The sequence below is a fragment of the Rhyacophila brunnea genome, unplaced genomic scaffold (genome assembly GCF_057557595.1).
Source record: "Rhyacophila brunnea isolate RB1 unplaced genomic scaffold, BYU_Rbru_1.0 scaffold_12, whole genome shotgun sequence".
NCBI classification, from domain to species: Eukaryota; Metazoa; Arthropoda; class Insecta; order Trichoptera; family Rhyacophilidae; genus Rhyacophila; species Rhyacophila brunnea.
The window spans coordinates 20,227,638-20,246,656 of NW_028232774.1; the positions used below are offsets into that span (position 1 = coordinate 20,227,638).

At 31.3% G+C, this 19,019-nt stretch overlaps 3 protein-coding genes across 3 annotated transcripts in view; 1 reads left to right on the forward strand and 2 right to left on the reverse strand.

Annotated features, from left to right (window-relative positions):
* LOC147077888 (uncharacterized) overlaps positions 1–19,019 on the forward strand; it is a 525,490-nt gene that overhangs the window by 117,328 nt on the left and 389,143 nt on the right. The gene's annotated exons all lie outside the window — the stretch shown is intronic.
* LOC147077889 (serine protease gd-like) lies at positions 2,354–7,444 on the reverse strand. The gene has a single exon (XM_085960922.1). It carries the CDS (start codon positions 7,119–7,121, stop codon positions 5,667–5,669), a length of 1,455 nt encoding a protein of 484 aa, XP_085817048.1. The 5' UTR covers positions 7,122–7,444; the 3' UTR covers positions 2,354–5,666.
* Positions 14,415–15,008, reverse strand: LOC147077890 (serine protease gd-like). The gene has a single exon (XM_085940044.1). It carries the CDS (start codon positions 14,886–14,888, stop codon positions 14,415–14,417), a length of 474 nt encoding a protein of 157 aa, XP_085796170.1. The 5' UTR covers positions 14,889–15,008.

Consider the following 19,019-nt stretch of genomic DNA (forward strand, 5'->3'; position numbering starts at 1 on the left):
CAGGGTACTTTATGACACCACTTCTCCTGGTTCCATAAAATTCATATTTGAAAATTTCAGGATACCCAAAAACCAGTGGTGTTTGCGATAGAATTTGACTAGTATTACATATTTGTCAAGAATAATTAATCTCATATATAGGCGACAAATATTTGCATAGATGATGATGATGAATAACGTGTAAAAACAACATTATAAATATACTTCGTAGCTTCAATCATGATGGGTTCATACATGTAAATAGAGATATTAATATTTTACTTCAATTTGTCAAAAAGGTCAAATATAATCTGTAAAATGTGTCAAAAACAGAAAACAGAAGAGTCTAAAACATTAGTAGAAAAATAATTACATTTATGTATGTAACAAGCTCGAAGACTTGTTGAAGACTTTTAGAGAAGTGTATTTATGGGTTAAAAATATATTTTCTTGAAAAAAAATATATTAATTATTTAAGTATAGTTTGTATATCTTACTTAATATTATATAAGCTTATATAGCTTGTTAGTTACATATAAAAGAAATCTTCTCATTGTAAATCAATATTTTGCAATATCATATTATAATATGTAGGAACATCACCCATTTGTATTTGTAGGTAATAATACTTTTGCCAAAAAAAAGCCTTAACTAGCATGTAATGACTAAATAAGCGGTATTAGCTGCAACATCTCTAATATTAAGTTATATTTTTGTGTTTACATATATATACGAATTTTAACAAACATGACCTACTCAGAGAAAGGTTGCTGAATACCAAAAAGGCAGATAGTGCCCGCTATCGTACGCTGATGTCAGCTAATGAGTTCAAAAACACATCAACATTCAGACTGGGCTTGTTGCTGAGTGGATTTAGAATTTAATTATCTATCTATTCAAACCTGAACAATACCATTTCAACATTGAACTGTATCATAATATATTATGTTTGTCATCTTTTTCTACAATAAACACCGTTCTCTGCAACAACTAATTAAGTATTAGAACCATGGTTTCCACGTCCTGAAGCACCCCTCTTACTAGGATCCTTGGTGGGCCCCATATCTACCTAGGGTTAAAGGTAGTGAGACGCTTTACAGTAGCGTTTTCCAAATGGCGTTCCAGGTAAAATTAAGTGTATTCAGTGTATTGTTTTGTATTTTGATTAAATCCACTTGAAGTATTATGTGGTTTTCGAATATTGACATACAAAATTTTTGAAGTAAAATAGCACCACAGGCGACTTTTTTTTACTATTAGAGAAAAAATGTAATTTGTATTTATTTATTTTGTCTGATCGACCCGCCACGCCGTACCTTTCCTGAGCCTAGGTCTCCAGGATAGAGCCCTATGGGGGCCATGATTAGAACCCACTCCACTTTCTTCCCGATCAAGGCATGCTTAAGAATAAGGTACTTTTATTCCTGAAATATTGGTCCCCATTCCGTCTATAGAACATTTTTTATAAATTTAATCACATGCTTGGCAATGATTTGATGCAATTTGATCATCGTGTGCACTACGTTACAGCAAGCCATCCCTGTCTTTGTTTGTACCTAAACTGTACTTACTGTACCTTGTTATTAGTTTATTTATTTTCTTAAGCGTAATTGGGTAACTTCTTTTGTTATGGCAAAACATTCACATTTCGCCATACAATATACCTACAGATATTAGTGATATATAATTAATTTAAGTAATACAACACCATCAAAATAATATGTAAAAGGCTATATTTTTGTCTTCGAATATTATATTGTATGGTTCATTTGTATGGTAAATTTTACACAAACGACATAGATATTTTACATTCAATCTTCTGTGTCCCTAATCAAATCGTGACTCGCGTAGTCCACGAGACGTATTCGATTACCAAAGACGTCACAAGTCATTTGTGTGATTTCATCTAATACTAGGATTTTTATGACTCTTACACGGCTTTATACTAGTAACTGTCATTGAGTCTCAGAATAAAAAAATATTTTCACCATCTCATATTATTAATGAGTTATAGTAACATCTATCGACTTAAAATATAATTACCGATCTAAGTCCATATCAAATCTTTCAATCAAGCAGTTCATAAATAATCGTTTAATTGAATAAACGTTCTCGCATACTGTGTTTGTCCGCAATTTACATAAAACAATCAAAATAATAAAGCCATACTATCGTGAAATATTAAAATAGTCATGAAACAATAAACAACCAAAAAAACCACCATCCATTTTAAAAAGATAAACTCAGTAGTTGGACGCAAGACAAATTAAAATATAATTAAAATAACGGACAACAGCTATATAGAGCTATCGGAAAGAGGGTGACAGTATCTATCAAAATAAAACATTTTTTTATTCATTTTAAACAGTCTACATTTATTATTATTTATATCTAATGAATCTGATTATCAAAATAAAAAAATACATCACAAAAAGTTATAATATTATAATTAATATTTTATTTATTTACAAAATAATATAGGTACTAAATTTCTTCACAATGAAAATAATACAATACTTTCAGTTCAAATAGGTACTACAACACCAGGACTAATCAAATTTGCCAGTGGGACGTTTTCACATTATTCGAATTTCAAAATATCACATATAACCATGTTTACGATACCTGTCATACAAATTTGATTAATTACCTATACCATCATTTAAAATGTAGTTTTGATTTAAATTGAGTGTGTTTAATAACAACACACATTTAGTTATACATAGTCGACAACCAAAGTACAGAAAAAAATTAAACATACAATATCACAATGTTGCACATAAAAAAATACAGAGCGGGGCTTCAGATTATGGCACATTCTTTTTGCGCTACAAAACTGGCGCGTTAAGGCCCACCCACATTGAGGTGCATGTCGCGGACTATCACGTGAACTCACGGCGATAAAAATGTCTATGGTTTCGTCATTTTGCAGAATATTTTGAACGTGCACCTTCTTGTAAATTCACTGAATAATGACACTGATGAAGAATGCCTACTATAATGTATTAGTAATTAAAATTATTATTAATTATTCATGCTAATTTCAATTAATTTTAATAGTTTCTACGTGTGCGTGCGTTAAAATAAATGCGGCATGACATTCATAGATAATAGAACACAGCCTGCAGACCATAGATAATAGACAACATTCTCATAGAAAATACATAGTGCCAACTGCTAAAAACAAAAAAGAACGTCAGTTTGACAGTTTGACGTAACATGATAAAAACGTTCAATTGTCGTTCATTGAATCATGCAGGTGCCGATGCATTGAAATTCAACGTGAAGTGCGCTCATTCATGTTTTAATGATTATGGCAGATTTTGCCAACTAACAATGTTCGTTTAAAGGTTCAGGGATGGGAGCATCAGTCCGATAAGATTTTAAACACCAAGAACAACGATATTACACACACGTAGTGGCAGCCCGTGACAGCAGGCGACAAGCACCGTGACATGCACCTCAATGTGGGTGGGCCTTTATTGTCGTTTATTCTCGATACAAGTTACATACTTGATATGGTTACCAAAAATCATAAGGAATATTATGTAAAATTATATTCTAAACATGGGTTCATATGTCTTAGGTACCGATATATTATTATTATGTTGGTAACAATACAATAATTATGTTGACAAAATAATAACTGGAAATAGTTGTATTAAGTAATCTTTATTTAAAATTGTATTTCAAAGATGTTTAAAATAATAGCACCTGTACACGTGCATGATTTTACTACGTGGAATATCGTGTAAATTAAAGTATTGCGAGAATAACTGTTTATTTACAGATGCACACTCACAAGACAAGACGTGCTGACTGCCTCGCCAATCTCATATCAAGTTTATGCTGTATGGTTTTACTGCTGGCCGTACGTATTATTGCGGCGATAACAAGAAAATGCAAATGTAAACACGTATTATCGGACAAGTTGCAAGACTGCATGAATGGATCAAATAAGTTCAGCGGCTTCAGAATTTTTACGCGATATCTGCGCATAGAAGAAATAAAGTGGCGAACCTGACTGAAAAAATACGAATTACACTGCGCAGAGCATTTTGACTTTTATAGTATTGATGATTTTCAGTACCTACCACACAATGCGATCGGTTATGCTGGAAGAATCATATTGGCGAGACAGTCATAACTTCTGTGCGAAAACAGTTATTGGGGCGATAATTTTAATTTACACGGTGTTGTTTCAGGTTCAATCATTCTTCAAGCATAAGCAAGACGCGTTGTTGTCTTGGTGTGGTGTTATTTTGACAGGGTCGACAAATTGGCAAACTTCAAAACGCTTTTCGCGGTGTATTACATAGGTTTTCCGGTAGGTTCAACTTCAAACCAAACTTTTAAACTTTTTTGATACATGCATATATGATACATACATACCTACAAACAGTCTTGCAACTTGCACGATAATATGTGTATACATTTCCATTTTATTGCTATGGTCGTGATTATGCATACTGTCAGCAGTAAATTCATGCACACATAAATGGGCTACACTTATTGCTAAGTAATCAAATAATGTGTATGCTTATGATGAGCACAGATTATATTTTAAAAGATTTTAACAAAATTAAAGTAATGAATTGTTTGACTGCACAAATTTCTTTGTAAAGTTAATTATTAGATTTTTATTTTTTTATCGTAGGGGGCCTCAAAATCAGTCAATGCGTTGGGCCTTTACGTCAAAAAATGCGCCACTGATCATAAATACACAAATACTCGTATTTCTCTTATAAAATTTACGGTTTACATAGGTATTCATGATTAAACCCCATCTAACAGCGTAACGCAGAACCAAAAGGTGCCCAATTGACTATTTCAAAATCGGCGACATTGTTTGACTGCCTTAGTTGTAATTTAAAAAAATGTGTGCACAATTTTTTTATATTTTTTTCTTACGATGGTTCTGCATTAAACTATTTTTTTACATAATATTTAGGGATCGCGCATCTTAACCATCCCTTTACGATGCTGATAAATTCCGTCCGTTCCGGTGATGTCACGTTGGGTTACCAAACAATATTAACAAAATTACAGGTAAAAGAGTCAGAGAAAATCATCAAGCAATGTTTGCTGTCAAAATGCACCAAAACTTAACTTACAGCTTACAAGTCATAATACTATACTAATCTCATACCTTGTTTGTATATCTCTTCTTCACAATTGAGTAATTATTATCTCTCTTTGTCACATATATTTTTACATCTAGGTTTCTCTTTTCTTAATAATGGAATGAGGCGCTCTGTATGCAATGTGTATTTATAATTTATGACAAGTAAATGAAATCTGACGGATGCATACCAATTATAATATTAATACTATCGACCGAAGGTACTTGATGGAATTTGAATTTAAATTCTAATGGATTTAACTTTTGTACTAAACAGTACACAACTTTACTTTACAGTACTTAGTACAAAACTTAAATCCATTATAATTTCAATTATAATATGTATTTACTGGATAATGATATCGATTTTGAAAATAATAACCTTTTAAATAGGTATATTATGTGATATTGATGATTTTAGGATTTGCCGAAATATGAAGAAAAAAATAAGAAGTGCATATTGACTGACATATTTACAGTTTAATAGGCTGGGTAACCTTGGGTGACATTACAGTAACTGGAGTGTTAAGAAATGCCATTAAAATGATTGTCACCTACATATTATTTACTGCTGACGGCGTGGTAACCCCATTTGTGTAGGCCTTCGACGAATCGGCATTTGTGAACCACCCCCGGTCGGTTGGAGAGCATTGCTCATACTGAAATCGCCACCCATTATCCATGAAGAGTATTTTGAAACATCCGTATACACAATGTATTCATTTAAATTGCAAGACCCAGTCTCGGAATCTTTCAGAGATATTGAAACAATTCCTCGTAATGTCCACCGATACCCTTGCTGCATGTAAAGACCGCCACCAGAATCACCGTTACACGGTCCAGTCCCATCTCGATTACCGGCACATAAAGTTTTGTCAGACGTCAGAGATAAAAAGTCATTTTTAGATGACCGACAAACACTCTGAGATACTATAGGAACTGTAGACATCTTGGGCTCAGGAGTAGTTATTAACCCCATCTCGTTTTTACCCCAGCCAACTACGTAACCATTTTGTCCCACGATATTATTTATGTCACTATTGCCATTCCACAAACAAATAGGTCTTATAAAAGTTGTGTACGACACAGGCACCTCCATCTCTAACATTGCAATATCGTTGCTGTATAAATCATTTGCGCTGTATGAAGGATATACTTTGACTCGTTTAACTGTTCTTGTTAAAGAACTTTCTTCTGTCCATGAGTATAGACTATAAACACCCAATCTGAGAATTATATTGGCAGCTTTCAGAGGTTCTGATTTTTGAATAGTCACACAATGCGCTGCCGTGATGACGTATTTATCAGAAATAAGGGTACCTGCACATTTAAATTCTAGACTTGCGGATTTCTTGGAAAACATTGCCACAAGCCAAGGCCAATCTCCTTTCGAAGTATCATCACCGAAAAATATTCTATTCGTAAGAGCAATTGTACCACAGATATCATTCAGTGAAGTGTTTGGAAGAACTTCAGAATCATTTCGCACAATCGGACCAACATTATCATTAGTGTTTTCCAGTTCTGGTACAATAGGTTGTAAAGGAACGTAAACAATAGAATCTTTTGGTGAGTTAATCAGAGCTGATTCTCCAGAATTAATCTTGTGCTGCAAATCAATGAGCGTAATAAATCCTCCAACTAAATCAGGTCCTTCGCAGATAACTTTACCGGCAAATGTTATCCTCAAGATTTGCGGCACTACGGAAACATTCGGAAATCTAACTTTGTATTTGATTGATTCTCCCTTGTAAATTTTCTGCACAACCTCGTTTAAATCATCGTACAGTTCAATTTTTCCAACGTCATCTTGTGGTATCCGAGATCTGACAGCCATCTTAATGACCATCAGCATTTCGGTACCGTATGGCGGAGGATTTGAAATGTTCACGACGCCAATCCACCTAGTCCCGTCAAACTCATATTGGAAAATTCCAGGACACACAGAAGTCGGTGGTCCTTGTGATATAACTTGACTTATTATTACTATAAAGCAAAAAACTTCGGTAATTATGGACATGTTTGCTTTTATTTATTATTATCTGGCAGACACATTTAGTATTAATTTAGAAAATTACTGACACAGTTTTAACATTAATTAACGATTTAACTGTAACATATTCACATTTATTTTTATAGCCATTTATTTTATTTAATTTTTATAGCCATTTTAACAAATCACTTTCATTTCAATTATTTAAAACTCTTGTTGTGTACTAACTGCATGTTTATACAATGCTATACTTTATTTGTACGAACTTTTACGATATATTTAATATAACATAATTATCGAAGATTCATATTATGATATGCACTAATATAATAAATTCATTTGCAACTTATCACAACAGAGGTTAGAGACGGACTGAAGTGGAAAAAACATCTTTGGATTTCGTGTGTAATATGTAAATATTTTTACGGTAAACACTACGATTTATATACTTAGGGTATCATATTCCGGGATTCCAATCAATTTTTAATCGTGATGTTTCGGTAATGAAATAAGATAACTAATATAACGGGGCTAAGGGGATAAACTTGATTTTTCTTGATGTATTATTACAGTTTTTGAAGACGTATTCAAATTGTATAATAAGTGTATAAAAAGGATTTGCAAGAGTTTGAAAACATTATTTTTACGTTTAATTTTGTCAAATATTCTTTTGAATTCCGTAAGACAGAGTCTCTGACATCAGCGGTTCTGGATTCGACTCCCGGCTTAGAACCGCCATTTTTAAGGCTCTTTTTTCTGTTCCAGGTGTTTTATATACTTACCTACATAGCTATAGATATATTATTTCAATTAGGTACTATTTTAAGTCATTTTTACGAAGTGCAGCATGTAGCCTTATAATAGTCTTCCAACTTCCAGCTGCTGATGTAGCTACCACAAAACCGGTCTCCATACAGCATTAAAAAAAACCAACTCTTTGTTGATTTGAAACCTTCACTAATAGATTCCCCAAAGATGGTTTCCAAAAAGAAATGTAAACATAATTAATAGTGTTGTCATGAACTTGAAGATTGCATTTGTGTATACATGTTGTTATTTTGCACGTGTTGTGATGGCCAGGTAGAGGTTCTGTGGGTCATCGGCGGCCACGGAGCAAAGATCATTGATGTGGGATGGAGCCAAATTAGTGATAATATAAAATGATTTAAAAAACGTATTTAAAAAAAAGGATATATTACATGAGCTGAATAAATCATTGACATTGTCTACGTGAGTAAAACAGATATATAACAATCTAAAATTTCCCTTTTTAGTCCCGGTATTAAAAATTCTTACCGGCATTACAATTCCTATACCTATTATACTAGTCAGAAACAATTATGATAAGCTATTTATTATTTATAAGGAAATTATCAGTATCATTCCAAGAGTTCAAATGTCAGTATAAATATAAACAATTCTGGGTGTCTTGGTATTTTTATTAGAGAAATATATTATTATATATTATTAACTTATCGATTCTGTTGTGTTTGAAAATATTATGTATTCAAAGACACTGTGACATATTTCTAAATGCGTATTTCGATTCACCGCTGGATGAAAGCCTCCTCAAGTACTCTCTACTCTTTTTGCTTACTTATTTTTAGATGCCACGTACAATTAATTCCGATCAACCTTAATATGTTGTTAATCCAACGTAGGTTGGACCCTACCCTATTCCTATTTAAGGGTTTTAGCATTTATGTAACTACATTACATACCCCCCTCCCGTTTGCTCTCTAATTCATTAATTTTTGTTTTGTTTTGCGCGTGATGCACAATATTGATCAAATGAGGATCTAATTGCCATGTTGTGCAAGCTTAGAGCCCTTACACGTTAGTGTTTTTTAGAAGCACCACCGACGCCCGCCACATACACCGGCTCTCTATTAAATTTGTATACCTAAATACTTAAAAAAAAGGCGCCAAAAAATTGGCGCCAATTTTTGGGACTCACGCGTATGCCAGCGTTGTATTATATTTGATATTTGTGGCGTTTCTGAAATATGCGAATTTGTAAAAAGACTTGATTTTAGAATTTATCTGTTACTAAGCGATCAAGTTTTACATGTGTGGTATATGGTTTTAGAAATATTTTAGCCTGAAAAAGTATTAAAATATTTTAAAAAAAAATTGATTAGGTATATCTTTTCTTGCTTTAGATTAACATACTTTTGAGAATCGGCTTTTTATTATTTAAAATTAATAAATGATTCCTAAACTAAAGATTCAAAATGTTGCCGTCATACAGCGGCTACATATACATAGCGGGTGGAGATGGGGTAACTCAAATCATACCCCCCATTAAAAAAAATTCTCATTAAAAAAATGTGTTTAATTTCGTGAATTTGATAGGCAAATCGCGACAAATTTCTTACGTAAATATTCAATTACAACAACAAAGTTGACTACCCTTGAGTTGACTAGAGTAGTGGATTCCAACCTTTTTTTTGTTTTGAAATATTTTTGTAAAATCTTGACTAACAAGAACTTAGCTGAAAAGAAAATGATTAACCTTCTTACCTTACTTCTCAAAAGCATTGTGTAAATAATAATATTATCCTGTGGAACGGATTGATACTATATTTTTTATTATTATATAAATGTGTGTGAAATAAAAAGAGAGATGAATCATAAAATAATTGAATACGTAAACTTAACAATAATTTTCTTATTATGCATAGTTGAGTAAAAGGGAAATTTGATTCAATGCTTCTGAATTAGAAAATTTGAAATATGAACATAGAAATTTCCATCCAAAACTCTGTCTTCTTTTGACTCTTCCAATGAAACAATAATAATAATGACCATCACGTGATTGTCTTATTGTTACTTATAATCGTTCAACAATCAAAATATTTCACTGATTCATTATTAGGTCATTAAAATCATTTTTATCAGATAAAAACAGGTGATACGTCATACTTTTAAGAAAATTCTATCGAACACCTTAATGGATCACACTTAAAATCTGTACGAGAAGATAAATATAAGAGGAGGCAGTAATGATGGTAAAATTAAAAAAAAACTTTTTTTTGCTAACGACAACTTTACTCGTATAATTACATTATAAAATATATACAAAAGATGACACGAAATTAACATAACAATATAATACAAATATGTATAGTTAATAATTACTATTTACAAACGAGTCATAAAGTACTCCATTGTCAATTGAATAGGTATTACATAATTGGGATTCATAATAATAATATACAAAATGATAATAAATCAATTATCTCGAACGGATAGATACTGGGGTAATCGATAAACGTTTTGTTCGAGACAACAAAAACATTCTATTTAGCGAACAATCTGTAACATCATAATATGCATTTAAATTAAAATTGCATACGTTTTAATTGACATGTTTTCGTTTTTGGTGTTGGGTGAAAAAGTTTTAAAACAACCTGGTAGACCTTTTGGGTCACAGTAATTTGTAACTTTACTAATCAATATCTAAACTTTAATTTAATATATTTTTTAATGTCCCCGAGTAGGTTACAGTGACGAATGGTGGGCTGTTAAGACCCGCCATAAATAGTGCACACTTTTGTCAGTCATATATTGTATTTGTTTTCATTGAAATAAGACTACAAATTACAGATAATGTTGGTAATTTTAAAAAAATCAATTAAACCCTGCAAAAACCAAGCCACAATAGATAATTGTCAACAAATACTCGTCTATCTATAACATATCTAAAATTATGAAATTAAATCATACATAACTTTGGATATTTCATAGATAGAATAATATTTTGTATCTATTATAGTTTGGTTTAGGCAGGGCTTAATGAATTTAAAAATGTACCAACAATACATTGTTATTGTTTAGGCAGAATTAAATTGATTTTTAAGAACTAACAAACACCATCTGTAAAATGTAGCTTAGTTCAATAAATACAAATACGTATGACTAACAAAGTTTAATATGCACTATTTATGGCAGATCTTAACAGCCTACCTCCACCCTTCACTGTTGGTAGATAGTATTATATAGTTTGTTAGTTATATATATTTTTTAAATAACACAATGTATTGTTATTCAACGCGCAACTGTTCATCAATAATTAGTCAATATCCACCATAAAACACGACATAATCAGGAAACTACCTAATAATATTCTATATTTGAAAACGCACACAATGGCCGAGCGGCTTACACGTCTGGCAAATACACAGTGTTTTTTAATTTGTGTTTGGAGTATGGACCTAATAGGTTGAGCAAGTGGCTAACATTCATTTCTCGTACAAAATAAAGATCTGTAAATACAAACCTCCACTCTGTGGAGGCCTATATGGATCCCATTATGATTGGACATGATCAAAAGAAAAAGAAAAGAAAACATAATTGTGTTGTTAGAATCCAAAATCAGCCAAGTCCATAATATATGAATAGGAGAAAAACAGCTCTTTGTTTTCTCAAATACACAGTCACAAGGGTGAAAGTTTATATTATTTCGAGTATGGAATATTTAAAATTAATAAATTCCACATTTTGATAATGCAAAAATGTTAGAAAGTAGTAGTTCTTCAGCAATTCATAAAAAAGTAAAAAATACCTAAAGTTGGACTTGGCTGATTTTGAAATGTAGCGACACAATTATTATTGTATATTTCTAATTAGGCTGTTGCGGTTGGTGTGTTTTTTTTAATCTCCTTAAATACACTGATTTTTTTTTCCACCTGCGACGCTGATCACTGCCAAAGCCGATTTAACTCGTCAAAGCATGTATGTCGCGTCAGGCCATGGACAAGTTAACTCGTGCGTTCTTGTAAACGCCATAACTTCTGAAAAAACTGTGTACATTTTCTAAATAATATTTATCATTTTAGTGTGAAAATATTCACAATAAACTCAAGAAACATGTTGATTTGGTAAGTTTTTACAAATATTTATTATTCTGTTCCTATTTCATATTTTGTAAGTGATTTATTTTATTCCATAAATAGCTGACCTACAAGTATCAACCTAGTAAAAATTGGCTGGCAGTGATAAGGATAATCATTAATGCAGTAAGAACAGATATTGTATTGAATCTAGCGATGTTAAAAGTGTAACTATTATTGGAGACATAGTTATGTATATAAATTTTGATAGATCGATTTACAAACAATAATGCAAGTATTAAACATCACAAATAATGCTCACATAACTTATTTTACCACGTTTTTATTAGCTCGTGCTCTTGTGTGTCCAGTACAATTTTTTCTTGTTTGTCCAAGATTTGTATTGGACGATTGAAGATTTTTAACTAACTTTCCGACTAGCTAGGCTATACATTTTAAACTTTCAGAATATATCAGAACACGACGACAGTGCATTCTTTTAAAACTTTTGGCCATCTTTAAGCAGAATTGAATTCATTTTCAGTTAATTCTGTTTTGTATGTTTCGGAAAAAAATTGTTAAAAGTAAACACTATTATTGGTTGCTAAGGGGGTCCTAGCAACTAAATTATTAATATACACTTGCGTTACTATGGAAATCAATATGAAATGTCAAAATTACATTTCAGTATTCTATATTTATTCAGTATTTCTATCAAGTACAAAAAAAGTATTTATTAATATATAGAATTGTCAAGTTTATATGATTCAACAGAAAATTTAAAAACGTGGTAGAATATAAAAAGTTATTTTTATCTAGTAATTATTTTTAGATAAGTGTTATAGTATAAACACTGTGGAAGTCAGTGTATTATTATAGTAAAAAAAAAGTTCGCTCCAAATTTAAATAAAAATAATAAAATATGGAAATTAAAGATTGATGTGAGATAGACGTATTATAAAACATTATGTATACTTAGGTACGAGTATTATTTTACATGTCACGTTTTTTAATATTAAAACTTAGAATTAGTAGTACGAATTTCACAGGAGAAATAACTTTCAATTTATATAAACACGTTATATACCTATAAATAAGATGTTTAATACTTAATTTACATATCACGTTGATGACTGTAAGACGGAATATGCTATAAACAATAATACACGTTTACATTGAGTACAAGTACATATTATTATTTATTATAGTTGCATAATGACATTGTTCACGATAGTATGCTTTTAGATCAATATTTACATACATACTACTAAAATAACTACAAATAATATTTACACATTACTATCTAGTTAAGTACACAACAGCTTAATTTATATAAGTCTTTGGATCAGTCAAAAATATTTAATCAAATAATTAACAATACACTAAATATAAATTATTGATAATAGAAGCATCCTAATTATACCAATAACGTTATTTGAACCAGCCACTGATAATATAAAAACGTTTACAACAACAAAAAAGTTATGATGTTATAACTCTGTGATTTTTAGTTAAATTTATAACAAGTAGAGAAATCGGATTTTTAGATATATAATAATATTATATAGCTTTAATTTCATTTGGTCAATTCAAACTATGAACTATTTTTTATAGATTTATCATTACAGTTTTTTTCTTGATTCTCATTTTACATGGAGAAATGTCAGTGTTTTACTTATCATAAATTGACTACTGGACAAAGTTATTCTTGACCTAAAGATAATGAAGTTAAATATTACAATCTACTGTCATTAAGAAGATATTAATTAATAAATAAAATATGTTGGAAGAATCCATTAACGATCATTTATTTACGCTTCTTTACTATTAGTCCGTGTAGACTGAATATCTATCTATATAATATTACGATATGTTTACCAATCATTAGACTGCAAAATTCACTTATTAGCAATGAGTTATTTTATGTTAGTTTGGTAAGTACGTAATTGCATACGTTTTCCTTTTATGCTTATAGAAAAAAGCTAATATGTGAGTAACCGATTTTGTTAAATAATAAATGACATTACCATAATATGGAAAATAATACACTATTATTCAATGTATCATCAGTGCAGAGTTAAAATAATATACCTACCCTACACTACTTAATCATAATATTTATTCTACAACAACAGGTTTTCTCTGTCACGATAATACAGTTTAAAAATATATAGTTAGTTAATACAATAGTAACTACAATTAAGTACCTTCATAACATTTGTATATTTAAATAATAGCGAAAAGCAGTGTTAAAATAAGACAAAGACGATGAACTCATTTGTAATATATGTATTTACGAGTATATGTTTTCTTTCATTCGTTTTATTGTTCAAGATTCCAGAATATAATATGAATGCAGATACTGATTAATAACATTCAAATTCTTCCAGTCACTGAATTAAAATCTGTTTGGAACCAAATCCCTCAATACAATCAATAAATATACCTATTCGATTTGTAAAGTCACAATGTTTTCATCAAAATTTCAATTATCGTTCATCCATGAAATATATTTCGATGCATCAGTATACACAATGTACTCATTCAAATTGCAAGATCCAGTCTCGGAATCTTTTAAAGAAATTGAAACGATTCCTCGTAATGCCCATCGAGACCCTTGCTGCAAGTATAAACCACCACCAGAATCACCGTTACACGGTCCAGTCCCATCTCGTTTACCACCGCACAAAGTCTTATTCGACGTCAAAGAAAAAAACCCAGGACTCGAAGCGAGACAATCTCTCTGAGACACTATAGGAACTGTCGCTTTTTTAGGTTCCGGAGTGGTTACCGCACCCATCTCGTCTTTCCCCCATCCAATCACTATACCACTTTGTCCCACGATACTGTTTAAACTGTTTTCACCAGTCCACAAACAAACAGGTCGTATGTAATCAGTGTAAAGAACTGGAACACTCATCTCTAATATAGCCATATCATTACTGTATATTGAGTTCATACCGTAAGATCCATGCACTTTGACTTGAGACACTGATTTCGATATGGCACTGTCTTCTGTCCAGGAGTGAAGATTGTAAACACCGAGTCTTAAGATTATATTGGCAGCTCTCACCGCTACTGCTTTTTTATTTGTGACGCAATGCGCAGCCGTAGCGACATACTTGTCAGAAATAAGACTACCTGCACATTTAAAGTCCAGACCTGCGGGTTTCTTTACGAAAATTGCCACAACCCAGGGCCATTCACCTTTTGTCGTCATTTCATCACCCACAAATACTCTACTGGTCACTCCAATAGTGCCGCAGATATCGTTCAAGGCAGGGTTTACCATGGCTGAATTCATCAATCTTGGACGATTATCATTGTTGTTAGCCAGTTGTAATACAGGTGGTTGAATCGGAACATAAACAAGACTTTCTTTTGGCGTATTCCTCAGAGCTGATTCTCCAGAATGGAACGTGTGTTCCAAATCAATCAGTGTAATAACACCCCCAAGCAAAGCCGGTCCTTCACAAATAACTTCATCAATAAATGTCACCTTCAGAATTTGAGGAAATACGGAAACATCTGGGAAATTAATTTTATATTTAATGGATTGTCCGTTGTTGATCTTCTTCACAACAACATATATGTCGTCGTATAGCTCAATTTTTCCGACGTAGTCAGACGGAATTTGAGACCTTACAGCCATCTTGATTAAAACTTGCATCAGAGATCCGTAAGGAGGAGGATTAGGAGCTTCCACAACGCCTAACCACCTGGATCCATCGAATTCATATTTGAAGATTCCAGGACACGCAGATGTAGGTGGAGATTGCGATATCACTTGACTTACTACACAGAAGATACATAGCAAAGCAAGAATAAACATTTTCTTTTTATCGTCTTTTTGATGCACTGAGAATTCATTTATTTTATTGGGCGGCAACTGATGATTTTATAAGCAATTCATTTATTTTTAGTAACGTATTTTAATTTTTTATTAAAACAGTGTTTTTTTCCTTAAACATATTTTTAGCTTAGTGTTTATTGCAATTCAACTTATTATAAGTATATATATATTTTATTGATAATCAAAGGATATTATATGTATGTCCACAATCTATTTAACATTTGTGTTCTTTTTAAATTTATTGTAATGTTATTAAACTTTTAGAGACCATATAAAACTTCATCCAATAAACCGTGTAAGTATGTAACGAAACTTTCCTTCAGTAACGTTGTCAAAATCAATATTATACAATTGTCACTGTCAAAATAATTTCTCGTCACTTATTGTATTTTTGTAACTACACTATGCAATGTCGTTTTAACCATATCGTAATTATCTATATTTATAACCACAAAGTTAAATTATACCTCCGTTAGACTTATTTTGTCGCAATGTATTTATTTATTTTAGCTATAGTTTTATAATATCTTCACGATATAGTCACGCTATCAAAACCACTGGACACTTCATACTTATAAGCACTAGTTTTTTATTGGTTTCTTTACATTTATATAACTGTCAAAACTGAAGTAAAAAAACAAATAAAATACTGTTTAATCCACAACCGTGATGCGTCTACTTGTAAGATATATTTGTAACTGATTGAATCGTAAAACTGCATTTATTAAATGATTCGCATGCCTTCCTTATGCTAATTTAACCCGTTTTAGAGTGAGATAACGATAGAAAAAAAAATAAAAAGCAACGTTCACAATAATTATTAAATTTATAATAACCTAAGCCTAATAATTAAAAAAAAATAGCTGAAATAATAATATTAATATTAATAAATTATATACTGTTTTATTTTTATTATGATTATTAAAAACTAGAATAGGTATATTGATTGTAAATTCATTTGTTACCTATGTTTGAAAGAAAACATGAGTTTTCTACATATGATTCTTTATTTTAATTTGGTATCACTATGATAATATGACTGCAGTTACACAGCAGGTGATTCGGTGAGAGGTTACTCACCTGGCAACTTACCAGCTCATGTAGGTTTATAATATAAAATATGAAAACAATTTCAAAGATGAAATATATCTATCTACGAAGTGTCTCATATTTAATATATTAAAAAGACTACGGTGGTTGTAATAAGAAGAGACAGCGTATCCGTGGACTTAATTTAGTGGAGAAATTTTACGACATACAGAGGGAGGTAGAGACATTTTTTGAAGACGGCTAAGACCCTATTGTATCCATGATGATGATAACACGTCAAAGTCAATACTGATATATCAATGGTATCTTATCGAGTGCTTAAAGCCAGACAACGTTATCTACAAAAAAGTGTTTTTTTTGAGATAACGTTATTTTACATTTACAGCTACATGATAGTCAAACAACGTTATGTCAATCTTTTCTAATTTCTTATTAAATCGTCAGTAAAGTTTAACGCTAACTACATAAGTTACCCTTGTTTTCATATTTTTTAAAAACTATCCCTATAAATTTTAACATCATCATAAGCAAGATAAATGTACAATACACAATAAATTATAAAATATTAACATTAGGTTTTAAATAAACATTTCCCTTGTTAAGTTACAAGAATCTAAAATAACGAATTTTGGCTCTCCTGTAAAGTTGCACTTTTGTAGATAGTGTTGTTTGACACTAAGCCCTCGTTATATTGGTTAGTTATTTAGATGTAGGTATTTACTTGAAAACTGCTTACCTTACTTCAGTTTGAAACGGTTTCAGTTTTTAATAAAAAATAAATATTATTAATATCATCATCATCATCAGCCTGTTTCAATCCATTACTGGAAGAAGGCCTAGTCAGGCTCTCTCCACTCTTCTCCGTCCATTGATTTTCGCTGCCATGTGTTTACGCTGAACGTAATATTTCGCAAATTCAATATATTTTCTCATCCATCATAATACATACGTAATTATGTCACATACCTACCTACCCTTTTTTGCTGCCTTAATTATGCAAGAATCCCAAAATAAAGTATTATTGTAACGTAGAATATATTATTTATTATAATAGTTAGTGAGAATGTACCTTTACCTACGCACATTCACTAGTTATTTAATATTGTAAATATAATAATACTATTATTTACATTGACAGGTATCCACTTGGTGAGTAAGAACCTTTGTATTTTCAAGAAACATTATTAATATTATTTTAAAGGCTCTTTTTGGAACTAATAAAAATATTTTGTTGGAAGTACAAATTTTATTACGTAGGTACTCCAAAAATATTAATCCTGTCTTTTAAAAGACATTACGTTAATGATAAAATATTTTTAACCACAAGAAAATGAGTCGGCTAGAGCCTACCTAGTAATTAGTATTAGGTAAGTACCTTGTAATAATTCAAGATTGAAGAAATATACGTAGGTACGAGTGTCGTGCGGTCTATAGATGCTGTAAATGCTCCGCATCCCCAGAAATAGTCGATGTAGTACAAGTAGTAGCAAATAATGCATGTGTATTCATTGTGCAATACTATGATAAATTTGACTTACTTCACCTCTAAAGGTTAGATATTATTAATAGTAATTTATTATTATTTAATACATGTCAAAGCTACCAGGCTGCAGCACAACACCTCATGCTAAGTTCATCGGCTCACCTATGTAGTGATAGGTATGAATCAAATATTAGATATATATATATATATTTTTTTGTCTGTAATAAATTATCCCTATAAGAAGTTACCGCACGCAACTGGTAAGTAGTTGGTATAACATACCTTATTCTATCATATATAGTTACATTACAGTTTTTTTTAAATACGAGACGTAAAAAATACAGCATATTATGGACACCAAGGAGGCATTACTAAAAATACATGTCATTTGCCGATCTTTTTGGGTCTTGCCAGCATCCCAAAGCTCTAGTCCAAGTCTAACGTATCCTGCAGATAGTATTTCTTGACCATTTAGGATACCAGAATCCAGTTAGGTTGAAGGAACGGCAGGCCATGTTTAGACTCCTTTAAGGTATCTGCAGCATGTGGCTGAGACAGGTATAAATAGCTAACGTGACCATTTTTTTTTTTTTTTTTCTAAAAAAGGGTAAGTATGTACTTATCCATGTTAGGCGCTCTCACTTTCATACAATACAATTGACAAGATAGTAATGTTTTTTCATGTCATTAGTTTACCTATTTTA

Bases quoted from the DNA above. Each gene is read 5' to 3' on its own strand.
- LOC147077889 (XM_085960922.1), bottom strand. From the start codon at position 7,121: ATGTCCATAATTACCGAAGTTTTTTGCTTTATAGTAATAATAAGTCAA.
- LOC147077890 (XM_085940044.1), bottom strand. From the start codon at position 14,888: ATGAACTCAATATACAGTAATGATATGGCTATATTAGAGATGAGTGTT.